We start from the raw sequence: 18653 nt of genomic DNA, 5'->3' as shown, positions 1-18653 counted from the left end.
TCCCAGCAGGTTTGACTTCATCCTTTAGAGTGCGGTAGTGTCCGAGCACAGGACTGGGAGCCAGGATCTCCTGAGTTCTAGTCCTTGCTCTGCTGCCGACTCCCTCCATGGCTTTGGGCAAATGGCTTATCGTTGGCTGCCTTTCCCACAGCTGAAGCGTCACTGACTCCCACTTCGAAATCCTCTGGGGTTCAGCTGCTGCGGTGGAAAATAGCTGCTTCCTGGCTCTGTCCCTTCCTGTTCCCCAGAAATACACCGCAGGGCTTCAGCAAAAGGGTTTCTGCAGGGCTCCAGGGTGGGAGACGATATCATGGATTGATAATAAATCAAAGTCCTGTCTCTTCTGGACTGACATTAAAGATACCAGGGTACATTCATAAGAGTGGTAATTTGTCTCAGGTCCTTTTTGCCAGTATTTCAGCTTTCTACCACTTTGGCAGACAGTGTCACACCTTAGAGGTGAATGCATTTCAGTGGCAATTTGCATACAAATAACTAGTGAAACATGTTACCATCCTTTGTGATGAAAGACCATCTTGGAAATACTGAGATATTGATTGTGATTTATTTTCACTTGAATAATACATATGTGGATAATACATAATAATAATATGTGGAATGAGAACAGCATCTTGCTAGCAGCCTGGAATTTGAGTGAAGTACTTGGATCAGCAACAGTTGGGGAAACAATGATGGAGAAGAAACGGCTGGTACTTTTCCTGTGGGCACATTTTTGCTGTGTTAATGAAGGCCCAGCCCAACACTGGAGATATCTGTCAAACCACATCATACTAGAAAGATGTTGATAAAGGTTCGGAGAAGAGCCATGAGAATGATTAAAGGATTAGAAAATATTCCTTAGAGTGGTAGACTCAAGGAGCTCAAGCTAGTTAGCTACAAAGAGAAGGTTAAGGGGTGACTTGATCACAGTCTCTAAGTACCTGCATGGGGATCAGATATTTGATAATGGGCTCTTCAGTCTAGCAGAAAAGATAGAATATGATGAAATATCTAGAAGTTGAAGGTAGACAAATTCAAACTGGAAATAGAAAATAAGGCATACATTTTTAACAGTGAGAGTAATTAACCATTGGAACAATTTACCAAGGTTGTGGTATATTCTCCATCATTAACAATTTTTAAATCAAGAGTGGTTATTTTTCTAAAATGTGTGCTCTAGAAATTATTGGGGGAAGTTTATGGCTTGTATTATACTGGAGGTCAGTCTAGATCACAATGGTTCCTTCTGGTCTTGGAATCTGTGACTCTATGACTACAGAGACAAAGAATAGACGATAGAAAGCAGATGGGGGGAAGGCGTTTGCATCTCTTACAGAGGAAGGAGTGGAGAGTGCGAGCCCCAGAGCCAGGAGAGTATAACCCCTGGCATTCAAGGTGTGCCTAAAGCGAGGCAGATGCCAAGTGCAGCTGGTCAGCACTCACCCTCCTGCTATGCATGTGGCGGACGAGCTAGTGCCGAGTGCATGTGTGCTGTGTGGAGAATGTAGTTTGTGAGGATTGTGCCTGTATGTCATAATGCTTCATAAAAACGGTCACGGGTGAAAGGCCCATAGGAAAGTTTAAAGGCAAATTGAACCATAAGGTGTGTAGTTTTATCCCCTTGTGTCTTGCTCCTGTCCTTTGCTTCTTGAAAGGTCTCTTCCATTCGAACCAGTGCCTCCAGCCAAGACTAGATTTAGTATTTTGCTCTGATATAATGAAGGATTTTTTTTTTTTGAGACAGCATCCTCCTCAATCTCTCATTGCTCAGAAATTCCCCCCACCTCCTCCCCCTCCCAAAAAATAACCCTCCTTCAGCTTGCCACATGGACAGCATCAATCTTATAAAGAAATGGAGGACTTGTGGCACCTTAGAGACTAACCAATTTATTTGAGCATGAGCTTTCGTGAGCTACAGCTGTACTTTTGATTTAGTACTTTCCTGAAACAGGGATGCTCTTCCTCCCACATGAATCAGGCTCCTCAGTGTCCAAGGTGAAATTTTTGAGGATCCTAAGAGCTGCCTCTGTAAAATCAGGTGACAGTATCCTGCCTTTCCTAGGGGGGATGGACTTGACCATCTAATAATACTTAGCTCCTATTTCATCCATCAGTTTCAAAGTGCTTTGAAGAGGAAGATAAATATAATTAGCCCCATGTTACTGATGGTAAAACGGAGGTGGAGTGATTTTGGCAAATGTCACAGAGCAGGTTGAAGGTAGAGCCAGGGATAGAATCTAGGTTTCTTGATTCCCACTTCAGTGGAGAATAAAGGGGTGAATGGTTGGGGTCAAGCCAGGTCGGAAAATAACTCAACCCTCTTGGGCGCAGGTTGGGTCAGGTGGGCTTGAGTCCAGATTAGGCTTAAAAACTAGGCCCGAGCAGAGCTCTAATCCAGTGCCCTATTCACTGTACTAGATCCTGACTTAATAGACTCTCATTACTATGATCCTTCTACATTTGAGAAATGGATGTTGAACTATCGACTGGAGAAGAGGGTGAAATACAGCTAAACAGAAGTATATTCAGTAGAGATGGGAGGGAGCAGCTGGGGTTGGGTTTTGTCATTTTTATCTGAACTACCAAAACTCAGGAATGCATACCTCACTCCATCTCCTATTCACACCTGAATCCAGGCCCACACATGTGCCATTGCCTACTTCCCAGCTGTTCTCTACCTTTGTGTCAGCAGGGAACCACGTCTTGAGGGAGGGATTGGCTCCACCATCACTCACCCTGCATGTTCTTGTCATCCGTTTCTCATCTTCTCAGTCCCTCTCTCTGCAATCTGGGGTCTGCAAAAGCAGAAAATAGTCTTCCTATTTCCAACAGTAGTTTATGTATAATAGCCTTGTCCTGCCATTTTCCAAACACAACCTAGAGTGGTCTCAGTAGATTACAGGAATGAGGACGTGAGATGCATCATGAGTATTATTTATTTTACAATGGTAAACCAAAGGTATTGTGTTGCTTTTGAAGTCTAAGACCCTAACGTGAAAAAAAAAACCAGCTTCCTCCCCATCCCTTCTTTGTCAAAGTCTGTCCTCTTTCCCTATTCCCGACGGGGAGACTCCCACCAGAAAGATCAAATCAAAGCATGCATTCATTTCAGAACTCAGTTGTTTGTAGCTACAGTGTGCCTCCCAGACATTTATAAGCAAACTTCAGCTCTATGGCATTGTCCTCCATACAGCTGCTTATTGCTTCAGTCCACTTGGGATGCTGGGATAGGTGGTGTTTGCTGTAACATAAGACGCTTATGTTAGTGCTGCACTAAAACATGAAATGACCAAAATGCGCCGATACAGCTGGTCTTTAAAAGCTGAGCTAAGATCCATTTCTAGCACAACTCAACAGGATTTATCTGTTCCATTTCCCCCAGTCCTACCCCATGAAGCAACCAAACTGCCAGGAAAGGAATCCTGTGTTTAATAAACAGTTATTGTATTTGTTATTCAATATACACTATTAACATTTTTATGGAGGGGCCTGTTTCCACACAAAGAAACAGAGCGTCATCTCCGGTTAATGGTAAAAGGCGAGATTTTCAAAGGCATACAGGCCAATTAGGCACCCAACCCACATTAAAATCCAATGGGATTTTACCTTTAAAAATTTAGCCCTAATTGCCTTAAATTCTTTTGGAAATTTCAGCCAATAGGCACATAAATAGACATAAACTACATGATTCAGAGAGAGAGGGAAAAGAATTAAACAAACCCCTGCAGACCGATCCCCCACCCATTGAAACGGGTGTAAATTGGGAGTAAGTACATTGAATCACACTGATGTAAAACTGGCGTGCAGTCAGTCAAAGCTGCTGTGTGGCATGTACAAGTTAAGAGAGTAATTTTCGAGTGTTCCCAGCTACCTGAAGTATTAGATGGTTCAGATATACACTGAAATGCGTCAGTGTGTTGGACCTGCTTCTCCTCGCATGGACTGCAGCGAAGTTCTGATTTACACCAAGAGAATTAGGCCCAATGCATAACTCGCTGCATGTAGAGTTATGAAATGTTATCTCTCAATAGTCCAGCATGAGTATATAAAGCATATGTATAGCAAAGCAGACTGATTTGGCAAAGGCAAAAAGAAAAGGAATAGAATCATAGAATATCAGAGTTGGAAGGGACCTCTGGAGGTCATCTAGTCCAACCCCCTGCCCAGAGCAGGACCAATCCCCAACTAAATCATCCCAGCCAGGGCTTTGTCAAGCTTGACCTTAAAAACTTCTAAGGAAGGAGATTCCACCACCTCCCTAGGTAATGCATTCCAGTGTTTCACCACCCTCCTAGTGAAAAAGTTTTTCCTAATATCCAACGTAAATCTCCCCCACTGCAACTTGAGACCATTATTCCTTGTCCTATCATCTGCTATCACTGAGAATAGTCTAGACCATCCTCTTTGGATCCACCTTTCAGGTAGTTAAAAGCAGCTATCAAATCCCCCCTCATTCTTCTCTTCCGTAGACTAAACAAGCCCAGTTCCCTCAGCCTCTCCTCATAAGTCATGTATTCCGGACCCCTAATCATTTTTGTTGCCCTTCGCTGGACTCTCTCCAATTTCTCCACATCCTTCTTGTAGTGTGGGGCCCAAAACTGGACACAGTACTCCAGATGAGGCCTCACCAATGTCGAATAGAGGGGAACGATCATGTCCCTCGATCTGCTGGCAATGCCCCTACTTATACACCCAAAAATGCCATTGGCCTTCTTGGTAACAAAGGCACACTGCTGACTCATATGCAGCTTCTTGTCCACTGTCACCCTAGGTCCTTCTCTGCAGAACTGCTGCCTACTCCAAAAGAAAAGGAGTACTTGTGGCTCACTGTAGCTCACGAAAGCTTATGCTCAAATAAATTTGTTAGTCTCTAAGGTGCCACAAGTCCTTCTTTTCTTTTTGCGGATACAGACTAACACGTCTGCTACTCTGAAACTTGGCAAAGGCAGACGCTCTTTACACGTGGATTATGAATGCTGACGGGCTGTCCAGTTAGGAGCACTAATAACAGCAGGGATCCTTCAAATTGTAGTCTTGCAAAATGTGGTTGTCTTGAAAGGCAGCAGCCTGCTCCTTCAGTGAACTTCTGCATTCTTGACAGTGGCCGCTCCTGACTGGTGGTAGCAGGCTTTCTGTGTAGCTCTGTCCACAGAACTAGTACTTGTAATTGCATCCTAAAAAAATTTCCAGGCCAGTTGAAGGGGAGGCGTTTGACTTAAGCCCAGCAGATTATTAGGTAACGGAGTTAGAGTCCCTGACACTGTGTGCTTCTGAACCAGTTAGGCTTTAGTACTGGTCAGAGAATGTTGACTCTGCTTCCCATATCCTCATGTGACATGATTTGCTGTCTCTTCTGTTTCTGTCGCTCGTCCTCCTTTATTATGTGCAGCCACTGTAGTTGGGTTGGCAGCTGAACTAAAATCCTCAGCCCGAGGGACTGAAATCTATTCACAGAACATAGGCAGCTTGAGCAGTGGGAGTGAAAGTTTCCCCATTCCAGCGTGCCTCCTTTGTGACCTAGAGAGACCCCCAGGGATCAGAGGGCAGTTCAGCGTTCATGGTCCACTCAGACCTTGTTCTCTCCGCTGAGAGTGTGAAAAGGGGGTCACAGTTCTGAGGGTGAGTTTTGGGATGTTGACCCCTGTTCAGCAATCCGTGTGGGCCAGAAATACTGGTGACTTGTATGTGAATGTCATAAACATCACATGTGTCCTACGTATTGGATTTGTATGAGATCACATACTGGCTTGTAGGTGAACTAATATGAAAGTGGCCCTTTATGTGTGTGTGGACGGTAATATCTGAGATATAGTATGCAATTTGCTTCTATATCTGGGCATATGAAGCAGATGGGAGAAACTTGCCTGAGACCACCCAAGTTATTTCATATAGACTACTAAAGAGCTCTTAGATGGACTTCTTAAAATCATAGACTCATAGAAATGTAGGGCTGGAAGGGAGTTCAAGAGGTCATCTAGTCTCACAATGAGGCAGACAAGTGTTTGTCTCACCTGTTGTTAAAAACCTCCAATGATGGGATATCCATAATCTCCCTAGGTAACCAGTGCTTAACTCTCTTTAAAGTTAGTAAGTTTTTCCTAATATCTCACCTGAATCTCCCTTGCTGCAAACCAAGCTGATTGCTTCTTATCCTACCTTCCGTGGACAGGGAGAATGATTGATCACCAACTTCTTTATAACCACGTTTTACGTATATGAAGACTGTTATCGCTAAACTAAACATGCCCATTCCTTTCAGTCTTTCCTCACAGGTCCTGTTTGCTAAGTCTCTTATCATTTTTGTTGCTCTCCTTTGGATTTTGTCCAATTTACTCCCCGCTTCCTTAAAGTCTAGCGCCCAGAGCTGGGCACAGCACCCCAGCTGAGGCCTCACCAGTGGGGCACAGGTATAAAACTGAGAAAGGCTCCAGGGCAGAGAGTCCCCTGTGGTTTGATGGAGCTGCAGGTACTGTTTCCATCCCATGGAATCTGCTTCCCACAGGTATATCTGGGGTAATCAAGACAGGTGTCTGAGGCACAATTTTCAGGAGCAGTGCCAGTTCAGGCCCTTCGTGTTTGTACACAACTCGGGTCATTGCCCTGCTGGGGTCAGATTTGGGCTAAAACACCCTTGAAATGAATCCTGTAGCGCAAGGGAGCCCAGCATTTGTGATGCCGAAGGTCCGATGGGCAGCTTTTCGGCAGCTGCAGGCCATATTCTGGGGTCTTGCACTATTTTTATCCTGACTTAAGTAGCAGGAGCCAGGACAGACATTCATTCATCATTGACTTCAGCTGAGTTATCCCAAGGATGAATTTGGTTTTAGGATTTACCAGCCCTAACCAGACTTGCAGTAAGTCCAGGAGTTTCTGTTTTCAGACTCCCATAAGGCCAATATTTTACTTCTTACATCTAGTTAGAGGTTGTCCTTCCATCCATCATAGGCAGTAAAAACTGGCACCAGTGTGACATACCCCTTGCTTCTGTGAGCACAACAACCAAGCAGCTCTGATGCTGGAGTACCTGCTCAAACATGCAAATAGAAAACAATTAGTCATCAGGTCACCGGGATCGAATTTCCTCTTGCATTCTGTGCCAGGGCCATCCTGGTGGTTCTGGCTGCAAACCAGGCAGCAAATTGGAGCAAAAGAATTGCAAACAAAGGGCTTTTATTTATTAGTTCTTAATGTTGTTCAGTTTAAGTGAATCAGTCAGAAATGGTTGGTAACTCAGGTTTCAAATCATTTACATCAGTGGATTTCTGCTGATGGGTTTTTGCCCTTACATCTTCCTTTTAAAAAAAATATGTCAATAATGTTATTTTCCCAATATAGCTTATATTAGAGGAGGTCAGAATCAAGGTTGGCATCCCAGTCCAAACACTGCCCCTGCTTTGAGGATGTCCGGATCCCACTTCATCACCTTGATTTCTGTAACAGGCTGAATCCAAATGCTGCATATGAATGTCCCGCAACCGTAGGAGAGTCCAGATCACATGTGAAACTCCTTCCAAGCCGTGGAGTTTCACATGCTTTCCAGCCAAAGTGCCCCCTCCCTGGAAGGAATGGAAACCTAGTCCAAATGTTGCCTTCAGATTTTCTAGATCAGTGGTTCTCAAAGTTTTGTATTGGTGACCCCTTTCACACAGCAAACCTCTGAGTGCAACCCCCCTTATACTTTAAAACACTTTTATATTTAGCACTGTTATAAATGGTGGAGGCGAAGTGGGGTTTGGGGTGGAGGCTGACAGCTCGTGACCTCCCATGTAATAACCTCGCTACCCCCTGAGAGGTCATGACCCCCAGTTTGAGAACTCCTGCTCCAGATGCTGAAGTGATGAACCAGCAAGTCCTTGGACTAGTCTATGGTCCGACTGGGTTTATGCTTTGCTTATAACTGCTGCTGAGAAATCAACCAGGATTCTCAACCTCTGTAGGCAGCAGCTGTAATAAAGGAGTAAAAGGGAGGCTTCTTTCCCTCTTCTGCCTCAGCCAGTAGGAACCACGCTGAGCTGCCCTCAGCTGGAATTTGCTCTTTGCATATTTTACAGGGCCTGCTGCAGTTACTCTTCCTTCTGAGTTTTGTATCCCCTCCCTGACATGCACTTGGCCAAAGTCTGCTTTCAGTTACTCTACTGCAAGCCTGGTTGATTCCAATCAGGCCTGTGCCAGTTTATCTGAGCGCAAAATTGGGCCTGAATACTTCTCTGTGCGTGGGTTGGTGGGAGGAAATATCCTGTATCATGTCAGACAGCAAGCGTGCATGTTGGAATGGGACAAAAGTTCTCTCAGAATCTGGAAGAACACTTTATTCCCCCACCTCCTTCCCCGCTTGCCCCACTAAGCAACTTAACGAATGCGAAAAGCTTTTGTTTTTAACGGAGGGAAACGGCCATGAAGTGGAACTGAGCTTTCAGCTTTGTGTATGTGAAAAGGATTGTTTAGCTGTGTGTGCTGGAAGATTGCTTGGTTTGGGGTTTTTGTTTTTTGTTTTGTTTAACTTTTATTTAGGTATTCCCTAAGGGGAATATTTTTATCACAGGTGTTTATCTCTCTCCTACAAAAGGGAAATCCCCTATTAAATGTAGGTTGATGTGGGTTTCTGTTTGTTTGTTTAATTTGGCTACTCTTCCCTCGTACAGTGCATCCGATGAAGTGAGCTGTAGCTCACGAAAGTAGTATCTAAGGTGCCACAAGTCCTCCTTTTCTTTATGGGAATAGGAGTCATCAAAGAACTAGGTGGACAATAGAGGAATTACATTACATTTTAAATAAAGCTAGTGATGGGATGTGTGGATGAAGACCAGTATTTGCTGTTTTGAATTCATTACTGACTCAGGGCCAAATTCTGCCCTGTTTTACAATCCGCAGTAACTAAAATGCTTCAGTGGAGTTACTCTGGATTTACATCAATGGCATAGTGTTATTTACATTGTGGTAGCACCTAGGGGCCCCAAATGAGAGCAGGGACCCATTATAGTAGACTCTGTACACGCAGATAATGAGAGATGATCCCAGTCTAAACAGAGACCCAGACAGAGAAAGCATCTTGCCCAAGGTCATACAGCAAATCAGTGTCAGAGCCAGGAATAGAACCCAGGTTTTCTGACTCATAGTCCAGAGCCCTCTCCATTGGACCACACTGCTCCCGTAATACAGAGGTTATCATGTCTAGCTTCAGGAGGTGAAGATGCCAGCTGTGCTAGAATAAGCAAGTGCTCAAATTCCACTTGCTCAAAATCCCCTTTTCTGGCATTACGAACTTCCTTTATATCCATCCTGTTTTGATGCTGCTGTTTGGGGGGAAAGTAGTAAAAAAAAATGGAGGTGCTGGTGTGCAGAGTAAATGTCTTCATTGAGTCAGACACCTTACACACCCACAAGGCCTCCTGCTTGACAGTGCAAGCAAACCACTAGTTTCTCCAGTGGACAGTTGTGTTTAACAATTGGGGATGTTTCTTGCATCTTCCTGCGAAGTATTTGGTACCGGCCACTGTCAGAGACAGGATACTAGGCTAGATGTATCACTGCTCTGATACAGCCTGGTAATTCCTTTGTTCCTAAGTATTTGTAGATCATTAAGGGGGAGGAGGGGTCATTGGTACACAGATGCAGTCAGTGGACCAGATTCGTGACTCCAATCGCTCATTAAAACTGGAGGGCAGTGGATTATCTGCCCATTTCAAAGGAGGGAGTTTGTTTTCTAGATGTTTGATTTAAAGCTGAGAGGTGTCGAGATGCCAAGTCTGTCAGTTTGTATAAATAAATTTCAATTGTGCCATATTTGCACAATGAAAGCCAGAGACCTGGAATGTATTTATTGAGGTTTATTTTGCTAGTCAGGACACACACATTTTGTCTGGTGGTATAAAAACACATGGCCACATGCATGTCAAAGTTAAGTTAAAGGGTCTGACTATAACGCACACTGGCAAAGAAATGTAGTTTATGAGCCTCACTCTCCTCTCTGAACAGTTTCACGTCAGTCTGTGGGTTTCAGTCGGATTCCTCCTCACTGAGGGCTTTATGCAGCTCCCATTGAAGTCAGTGGCCAACCTGCCATTGACTTCAGTGTTGCTGGATCACCCTCACACAGCTGTAAATCAGAAGGTTCTCCAGCCCAGCAAATCCATTCTGTCCTGAACTCACCCCAGGGAGACCAATTTGAGCCCCATGCCCACTGTTGATATTACACAGCCTTTAGACGTGCTGGATCACATCTGTGTGAATTCGAAGAGAGGGACACCTGAGTCTGCAGGGTCTGCCTGTCTCTCATATGCAGGATCTCCTTAGGGAGATGAGGCTGGAACGATTTTTTTATGCTGGATACCATCATTGTCTCTGCTGTCTTTGGGCCTGATCCTGCACCCATTGAAATCCACAGGAGTTTTGTCATTGCAGCTTTAACAGGTGCAGAATTGGGTCCCTTTAAAGACATTCCACGGCCCTTTGCCTGTTTATAAGTGAAAAAAGGAAGAATTGGACAGATGTGCTTTGGATTGAATACTGCTGCTGTAAATTAAGCTACAGCAGTTTCTTTCTAGAAGTATATAGCAATACAGAGCTTGGAGGATAAACATACAGGGGGAAGGGTTCTCTAGACATGCACTGTTTTGAGGGCTTAGTGCAAAGGGCCTGTTTAAAATTGTGTGATAGCATATGGAGGAGGCCAGTGCTTCCTTTTTCTTAAGTTTCCTTGGGCTTCTTTTTTTCATGATGAAATGTTAAGAACAAGCTTCTGGGAGGCAAGGGGTTAAAATAAATGCACTTCATGTTTATTAATGCTAAGACTCCAGATTTGTAACCAGGGTTCAGAGGTATTTAGATCTGAGGTTTTGCTTTGGACCTGTCTCTACTTCAGGATATAAGATAATAGCTAAGGGGGCCAAAAGGTAGTCCCTGTCCCACCCAATATATATGTTATTGCACAACTAGCTAGGCCTGTTGTGAAAGGGTTTTTATCATCCTCTGAAGAACCAGGGATAAGGCCACTACCCGAGGCAAGATGCAGATCTTTATGGTCTGTTGGTCTTGTCTGGTCTGGGAAGTTCTATGTAACAATAAAGGCAGTCAGGCCCAGCCTTCCAGTTTATGGGGGTCAAATTTTGGGAGGGGGAATTGCGTCAGGACATCCGCAGCCCCACGGCTTGAGACAGTAGGAGAGGGATTATCTAGTGGTATGTGTCTTTTAAGAACATAAGAATGGCCAGACTGGATCAGACCAAAGGTCCATCTAGCCCAGTGTCCTGTCTTCCGTCAGTGGCCAATGCCAGGTGCCCCAGAGGGAATGAACAGAACAGGTGATCACCAAGTGATCCATCCCCTGTCGCTCATTCCCAGCTTCTGGCACACAGGGGCTGGGGACACCATCCCTGCCCATCCTGGCTAATAGCCATTGATGGACCTGTCCTCCATGAACTGATCTAGTTCTTTTTTGAACCCTGTTTCTGCCAGACTGCCTGGTCTCACTGCTGCTGGGGAGAGCAGGCTGGTTGGTTTGTTGTTGAGTGTGTGCAGGACCCTAAAAACGGAGGGTTAACAGGCAGTCCCTTCGGTTTCTTGTGCTGAAGGTCTGGTTCTGAAGGCACATGTTGTATTTTAATAATCTGTGCTTGAATAAAGGGAAAATGTAGGGAGAGAGCAGCATGATCCAATGGCTAGGACTGGGAATCAGGAGATCTAACCTCTATCCCTCACTCTGCACTGATGTACTGCATGGCCTTGGGCAAGCCATTTCGTCTCCCTGGGCCTCAATTTCCCCATCAGCCAAAGGGGGCGGGAGGGAGAGGGAGGATACGGATACTTACCAATTTTGTAAAGAGACCTAAAGATGGAAAATACGGTGTGAGGGGAAAGTGCTTCACTGTTGGCGCTTTTTGTTTTCTTTTACAGAAGAAAATGAAAAGCACGAAAAGCTCCGCCTAGAAAGAGAACAGGAGCAGAAGAAGGCCAGCGTACAGAAGGTTAACAATGCCTTTCACCCAGAGGAGCCAAGGAACGAAATCCCAGCAGTGCCCATCTCTCCCCCTGCACCAGCTCCTCCTCCTCCTCTGCCGCCACCCCTAGCAGCCCCCATATCAGTCATTCCCATCCCCGTGGTCACTAGCCCACCTCAACAAGCGGCCCAAACCACTCTGTCCCCTCCGCTCATACAACGCCACCAGCCTCTCATCAGCACTCCCAGCATCAGCAAGGAAGTGTCCTCAGTTGCACCTGTTATACAGAGACCATCCGGCCCACTTCTTCCAGACGTCAAGGCTGCTACGCCCCCTTCAGGTAGCCCCAAGCAGTTACCGCAGTATGCAGCTCCCGTACTGGCCATCCCTCAGCATCATGTGGTTCAGCAGCCAATACAGCCCCAGCCTCAACCACATCAACCTCTGCAGCAGCACCAGGCGCCGCCTCAGCAGCTCAATGCTCTTAAGCTGGCCCCGGCAGAAGATGCCAAACCAAATGAGCAGAAGAAGAGACCTGGAGGGTGAGTCCCCAGAAACTCACAAACCATTGCACGCGTACTTCAGGTTGCAGCGGTGTAGGATCTTTGGAGAGCTTGTGAGAGAAAGGAAGTGGAGGAGGAGTGGGGGAATGGGAATACTGCATCAGACCCAAGACCCCGCTGCTTTGTGGAGGGTTTGCCAACCCTGTCCACAATCAGAGCACAACCAGACAGACTCCATGAGCGTTTGAATACATTTGTGGCAGTGGGATTTTAGCTTGGCTTTCTCTGACCAGAACACAGGTTTTTGTCTAACCCCACACTACATTATAAAACAGTTATCTAGACTGCTTCTCTGATCCCAAGAGGTCTGGAACGGTGCTCAGGCAAAAATCCTGTCCCTGATGGCCTGGGAAACCATGCAGCTCTGTTAGCAACAGCTCTGTTTAAACTTGTCATTATAGTATCCTAATGCAGACAGCATCGTAATTATTTCTTTGTGCAATGATAATTTTAAATTCTAAATTAAATGAAAGGTGAGCACACGGGCACCATGCTTCACAGAGAAGGAATGCCCTGGCTCTGATGTGCAGAAAGCAACGGAGCAAACATGCTCACGTTTAGCTGTGGTGGATGAGGTCTTTGTGGTTGGTATCTTAGTTCAAGAATTAAAGGGGAACCTTGTTGAGACAAAATTATATATAACCGGTAACTAAAGTCCTCGCTTTAACCAGGTAACAGGTACAGCAGAGGTGAAGGCTCTGCAAGCTGCTCCCACACTGTCTTGCCAATATATCTTAATCCTGGCCTGGAGAGACCACCTTTATGGGTAGTGACAGCATTCAGTCCCTATTGTCCATTCAGCCTTCCATGCCTCTGCTGAAAACAAGGATGCCAGATGTGATGCTGGCCTTTTTGGTGTGCATGGCTGTTCACCAAGAACTGGTTTGGTACCGAGCAATGAAAAGTGCCATTGTCTTTTGCTTGTTACCAAACGGAGCTGGATTTTTACCTCTAGTCAAGAGGTTCAAAGCTTCATAGTCCATTGCTTATATCCTGTGCTCTCCAGTCCCCACTGCATTAGTGCTCAGGATCGCTCTAATGTGACTGGTAAAACAAGAAGAATGGAGGGCTGTGAATTCTGCTCATTTGTGGAGAGAGGGGCCCTGGCATTGCTGAACAGCATCCTCGATCCTTTGGCTGACTAAGGAGTGATATTGACTCTCTGTCAAGGGGGAATCTCATCTTGTTCGCCTCAGCCAAAGGATAATGGCTGCAGAATGGTGCCTTGAGAGCAGGGGAGGGCTATAAGGTATAAGAGAAGATTAAAGGATCCATAGTGTCTTTTGGGGATGCAGAGATTTCTGTCCTCTACCTGCTTTCCTGGGAAGAGGGATGGGAAAGAGTCTAAACAGGAAGCTATGAAGAGGATGGCAGTTTTTCTCCTCATAATAGGATCATAATTCCAGCTAGAAAGGTTATGATCTTTACTGCTTGATTATCAAAAATGCCAGTTGCTACCAGGATTCCTTGTGAAAAAGAGATTGCTCGTACAAATGGCTAGTTAGACACATAACTGACCATTTGTGTTCATGCAAGTCCATGGTGTGTGCAATGCCAGTGATTATGCTTCCCTAATAAGTGAGCAATTGGGTGCCTGACTTTGGGGAACAGGCCCTAAGTGTTTCTTTCTGTTTTGTAGAACTAACTCTGTTTTTGGGGAACGGGAAAACGTGCTGCTTCAAAACGGATTACCAAAGCCCCAGTCCCTGGGTCAATCTGTAGGACTCTGCTTGTTGTAAGCAGCCATCTCCAGACTTGCACCCATTAATCCTGGGGGGTTTTAACAACGTGCAATACACTTGACAATTTGGCTTCAAACATGATGTGCTTGTTTCCAGGACAACAGGACTATTAAGTTCTGCACTCCATACCAGGCTTGCCTGGATCTAAGAGCGTGTACCATACACTGAGCAAGCCACCTTGTAAATGCTACCCTGTTCAATGCATGTGGGTCAGACACCTCATGGTCTGTGCTCTTGTCTATCCAGAGCTGCTTGTCCAGACGCATGTATATGGAGAGATGTTTTATTCAGCTCATAAACGTTTCATGGGAAAAGGCCCTTGGCTGTTTAGTTTTAATCGATTGAATAGTTTTAGCCCTTATTAAAAGAATGACCCCACTTTCAGCATATTTTTAATTAAAGGTAAATAATTTTGTAGAGACTTTATGGAAGATACTAGAGCTCTCTCCCTGTCTAATAATATACCAGAAAATCTGAACACCTGAGCATAAGTTGTAGTGAGGTGGAGGTGACATTTGTGAGTTCATTCTGAAAGTAGTTTTTCTCTGTTTTTATAAAAATCTGGAGCCCCTGACCCCTCACTGTCTTTGTTGGACAGTGACCGGAGACTTCTGTTTTTCTTGATTATATTCTTTCATATTTATATTTGGTTACATTATTTCAGTTACAGCAGAAAACGAAAAGCTTTAAAGTATGCCTGCCAAGTAGCATATGTTTTAGTTTATAATTGCAGAACTCCCACTCCGACTGGTGGGTGGGCATGGATTAGAAATGGGCCTGAAGTCTGGCTCCAAACACTCTGTCAAAGCTTGGATACTATAGTGATTAGTACTGTATACATACCTAAAATTCACACTAATGTAAATACCTCTGAGCTTTGCATCTTGTCCTCTCTCTAATGTATATACCTAATATACTAACTGGAGCCTATATGTACCTAGTATACAGTATATACATTATATATTGTGTATGTGTATGAGATATGTGTGTGTGTTTATAATATATTATTTACATATATAGTATCGTTCATATATATAATAGGTCTGTACTATATTTACAAATAATACATTATAAATACTTTTAAATTCTGACCACTTTTCAAACGGTCTTTATAATCTCCCCCTATATCTCAGATACACACACTGCTGAAAGCTCAAGTTGAATGGACATAGTTCTAAACCTGACACTGAGTTTATCTTTGTTCTGTTTGGGTTGCAGGGTTGGGACCAGGGAAGTACATAATAAATTGGAGAAGAACAGGTGCGTAGAAAGCCAGATTTTTGTTTATTGTAACACCCTTTCTTTTGCTTGAAGTCTATAAATACTCGTTTTTCTAGAAAGACTTGGTCGAAATTTGTAGTGACTTTAATTAATCCTATTTTACCCAGCTTCCTTTTAGCTGACTCTTGTCTCTGTTGCTTCCTAATATGTTTTGCTTACTACCTACTTGCATTACAATAACCTTGCAAAGCCCTGATCCAGCAAAGCACATCAGCACATGCATATTATTATTGTTGCTTATCATTGTGTTAAAGATGTACCTAGAGGCCTCACCTGAGATCAGGGCCCCACTGTACTGCAAATAAATAGTAAGAAACAATCCCTGTCCCAAAGATCTTACAATCTAAATAGGTAAGTGGTGAGAGGGAAAACAGAGGCACAAAGAGTTGACAGGATTTACCTAAGACCACACAACACTTCCTTGGCATAATTGGGAATAGCATCCAGGTCTCATACGCTCCAGTCCAGTAACCTATCCACTGGAACACGCGGGCTCAGTTTTAAGAGTGCAAGTAATCCCACTGACGGCAACTCACAGGTTTAAATGCTTTGCTGGATCGGGCCCCAAATTCAGTCCTAATCCTCAATCAAATCACTTTTTGGTTTATGGTCCCTCAAACTGACGTGCAGCTCTTGTTGTTTCTTCAGACGTGCACATTTGAAAGAATGCTTTGAGACGTTAAAACGCAACATCCCCAATGTTGATGACAAGAAGACCTCAAACCTCAGCGTTCTAAGGAGTGCCTTGCGATACATCCAGGTATGGCCTTCTTGCAACTGATTGTTACTCCTGGCTGCTGATTCTAGAATGCTTTACTTGATGGAGCAAAAATCCAGTATTACGTTTTTTAAAAGTTTATTGTTTTCATGTTTGGTTGAAGTCTTTTGGTTTCAGTGCTTACAAAGGTGAAAGAAACAGGGAAAGTCTCCTTAATTTATAGTTGTCATTCGTAACTTGCAAAATGTTCAGCATCTTTGGATCTGCTAGGACTATTCTGTGTAATCCAAACTCCTGTTATCAGAAACTCCTAGTTAACCAAAAGTCATTCACGCCCATAAGAACAATCCACTTTGGATCAAATTTCACTCTGGTGCAGTGGGCCACCAGGAGGATTGTGCAGCACTTAAACCTGATTTTAGGGGTCTTAAAAAGGGACATAAGTGGTATATAACCCTGGCGCTGGTCCTCTGTGCCCATCATGCATTTTTCTCCCTGGGTACCCAAAACACTAGTAGTTTTTGTGACGGTTTTGAATGTCTCTAAAATATTTGGGGAAAACAGGGCTGTACTGAAAATGTGATATGCTCTATGGCAGGAAGCTTGAGCTACGGGCCCGGAAACTGTGAGCGGTTGTGATGCGGGAGTCGTCGAGATTTTAAGGATAAAAGTCAGCTCTTGTGTAAGCAGGCCCAACTCTTGTAGAAATCAGTGCACACGTTTTTTGTGATTGTCTGTAGCTAAGTGTGGCACTGTCAGTGGTGAAGGCCGGAAGCTGTTGTTTATATGCATTGGTCTGTAGATACCAAATACCTTGTCCTTATTTAACGTTTGTCAGAGTGGTTAAAAAGAAATTCCCAACACGGTGCTCTGTGATTGGAACGTTACCGTAAGCGTGAGTTAAAACTAGCTTTGTTATTTAAGATGGGTGTTTGCTAAATATCTGTACATGTGGTATCTTATTGCTGACTTTCAGAGGTGCTGAGCAACCACAGCTCCCAGTGACTTCACCTGGAGATCCAGGTGCCCAGCAGTTACTCTCCAACTCTCAGGATGAGACCATTACTCATCCCTTGGCTTCCGAATGAGCGTTGCTCAGTTTTTGTTTGTGTTTTGCCAGGAGGGCTGCCTTCAGTGGGGAAGGCATGGCGGTGTGGAAGCCAGACAAATGTCAGTGGGAGCCAGCGCCTAAAGTCTGGGTAAACAAAAGGAGTAGAGCTGTGTTCCCGAGAAAGGTCATTTCTGGAGACGCAGTCGTTTTGCAGCTAATGGGCATCGGAAAAGTCATGAGCCTTTTGTCTGATTTCCAAAGCAGGTTGCTGTCAGTAAGGAGCTGAGCTTCCGTTAGCGCTAAGGGAGACAGACTGAGCTGATCGCCTACTCTCACGTCTGGGAGTCGAGTCCGAAGTCACGATGTCACGAACAGAGACGACTCTGGCGTTGTTAGTGGACACTCTATGAATATTGATATAAGTGCAGATCTATCCCCGTGCAGACTCCGTTCACAAGCAGAATTTTTGTGCTGTGTCTCCGGAATGCAGCTTAAAATTCTCCTGAGAATGTCATTGGGGATGACTGGTTCTCTCTAGAGCCGTCGTAAAATGCTTTGAGGGCTAGGAACAATGCTGGCTGCAGCACCATACTGTAAACAAATGTGCAATCAGATCTGTAAATTGCTAAGAATTAAGCTCTTGCACTAGTTATAGCAGAGCGTTTTCCTGATGATGGAGCTGTTTGTAAGAGGAGGATAAATGTTTCCATTCAGTTAATGAAATATGCGGTCATGTCCTTAAGTGCCTAGGAAGCATAATGTGCGTTTAGGACAGTCCAAAATGCGGCCTTTGACTCAGAAGACCAGCACGCTTTCCTTGAGTTTCCACCATGTGGTATCTGCTTCAGTTTCATCTCTGAATTGCCTCCCCTTTGTTCATCCATCCTTCACTTAGGAGGTCAGTCATAATTTGTGCAGACCTGAATGCAACTAATGTGATGCTGGGCTGACAGCGGGCCAGTTGCCTTTGAAAAATGTCTTGGAAGCTGTGTACTGTTTTGGGGGGCCTGGGGAAAAACAGACGCCTATGCACTCACCTGTACACCCACCGATGGGAACTGAAAGGCATGTCAAGGTAGTATATAGTTGCAGTATGCCTAGCCATTCAGTCAAGTGACAGATGCAAAAATCCCAGCCATTTTGATGTTGTTGTTTTGATGCCAGGCTCTTACAGAAATGGCTCTGAACAAAAGCAAATCTTTGTATAATTATCCCCATTCATCCTTCCATTAAGTTCACAGTGACCACATAGTGGTGTCAGAGCTTTCAGGTGCCTGCTGCTCATTTCTTCCAATTGTAAAAGCCACTTCTTGTCTTGGAAGTTATAAGCAAAGTAAAAAGAGAAGGCGAAAGGGTAAGAAA

At 44.5% G+C, this 18653-nt stretch overlaps 1 protein-coding gene across 1 annotated transcript in view; it reads left to right on the top strand.

The window, feature by feature from the left end:
* MNT (MAX network transcriptional repressor) overlaps window positions 1–18653 on the top strand; it is a 67141-nt gene that overhangs the window by 12946 nt on the left and 35542 nt on the right. The window contains exons 2-4 of the mRNA XM_077836429.1: window positions 11893–12478; window positions 15460–15501; window positions 16171–16282. Of these exons, the coding sequence (XP_077692555.1) occupies window positions 11893–12478; window positions 15460–15501; window positions 16171–16282 (740 nt within the window). The remainder of the gene's footprint in view (window positions 1–11892; window positions 12479–15459; window positions 15502–16170; window positions 16283–18653) is intronic.

Source organism: Eretmochelys imbricata, chromosome 17 (genome assembly GCF_965152235.1).
Source record: "Eretmochelys imbricata isolate rEreImb1 chromosome 17, rEreImb1.hap1, whole genome shotgun sequence".
Classification (NCBI taxonomy): Eukaryota; Metazoa; Chordata; order Testudines; family Cheloniidae; genus Eretmochelys; species Eretmochelys imbricata.
The sequence above is the reverse complement of the archived record's forward strand: the minus strand, read 5'-3'. Positions and strand labels throughout refer to the sequence as shown.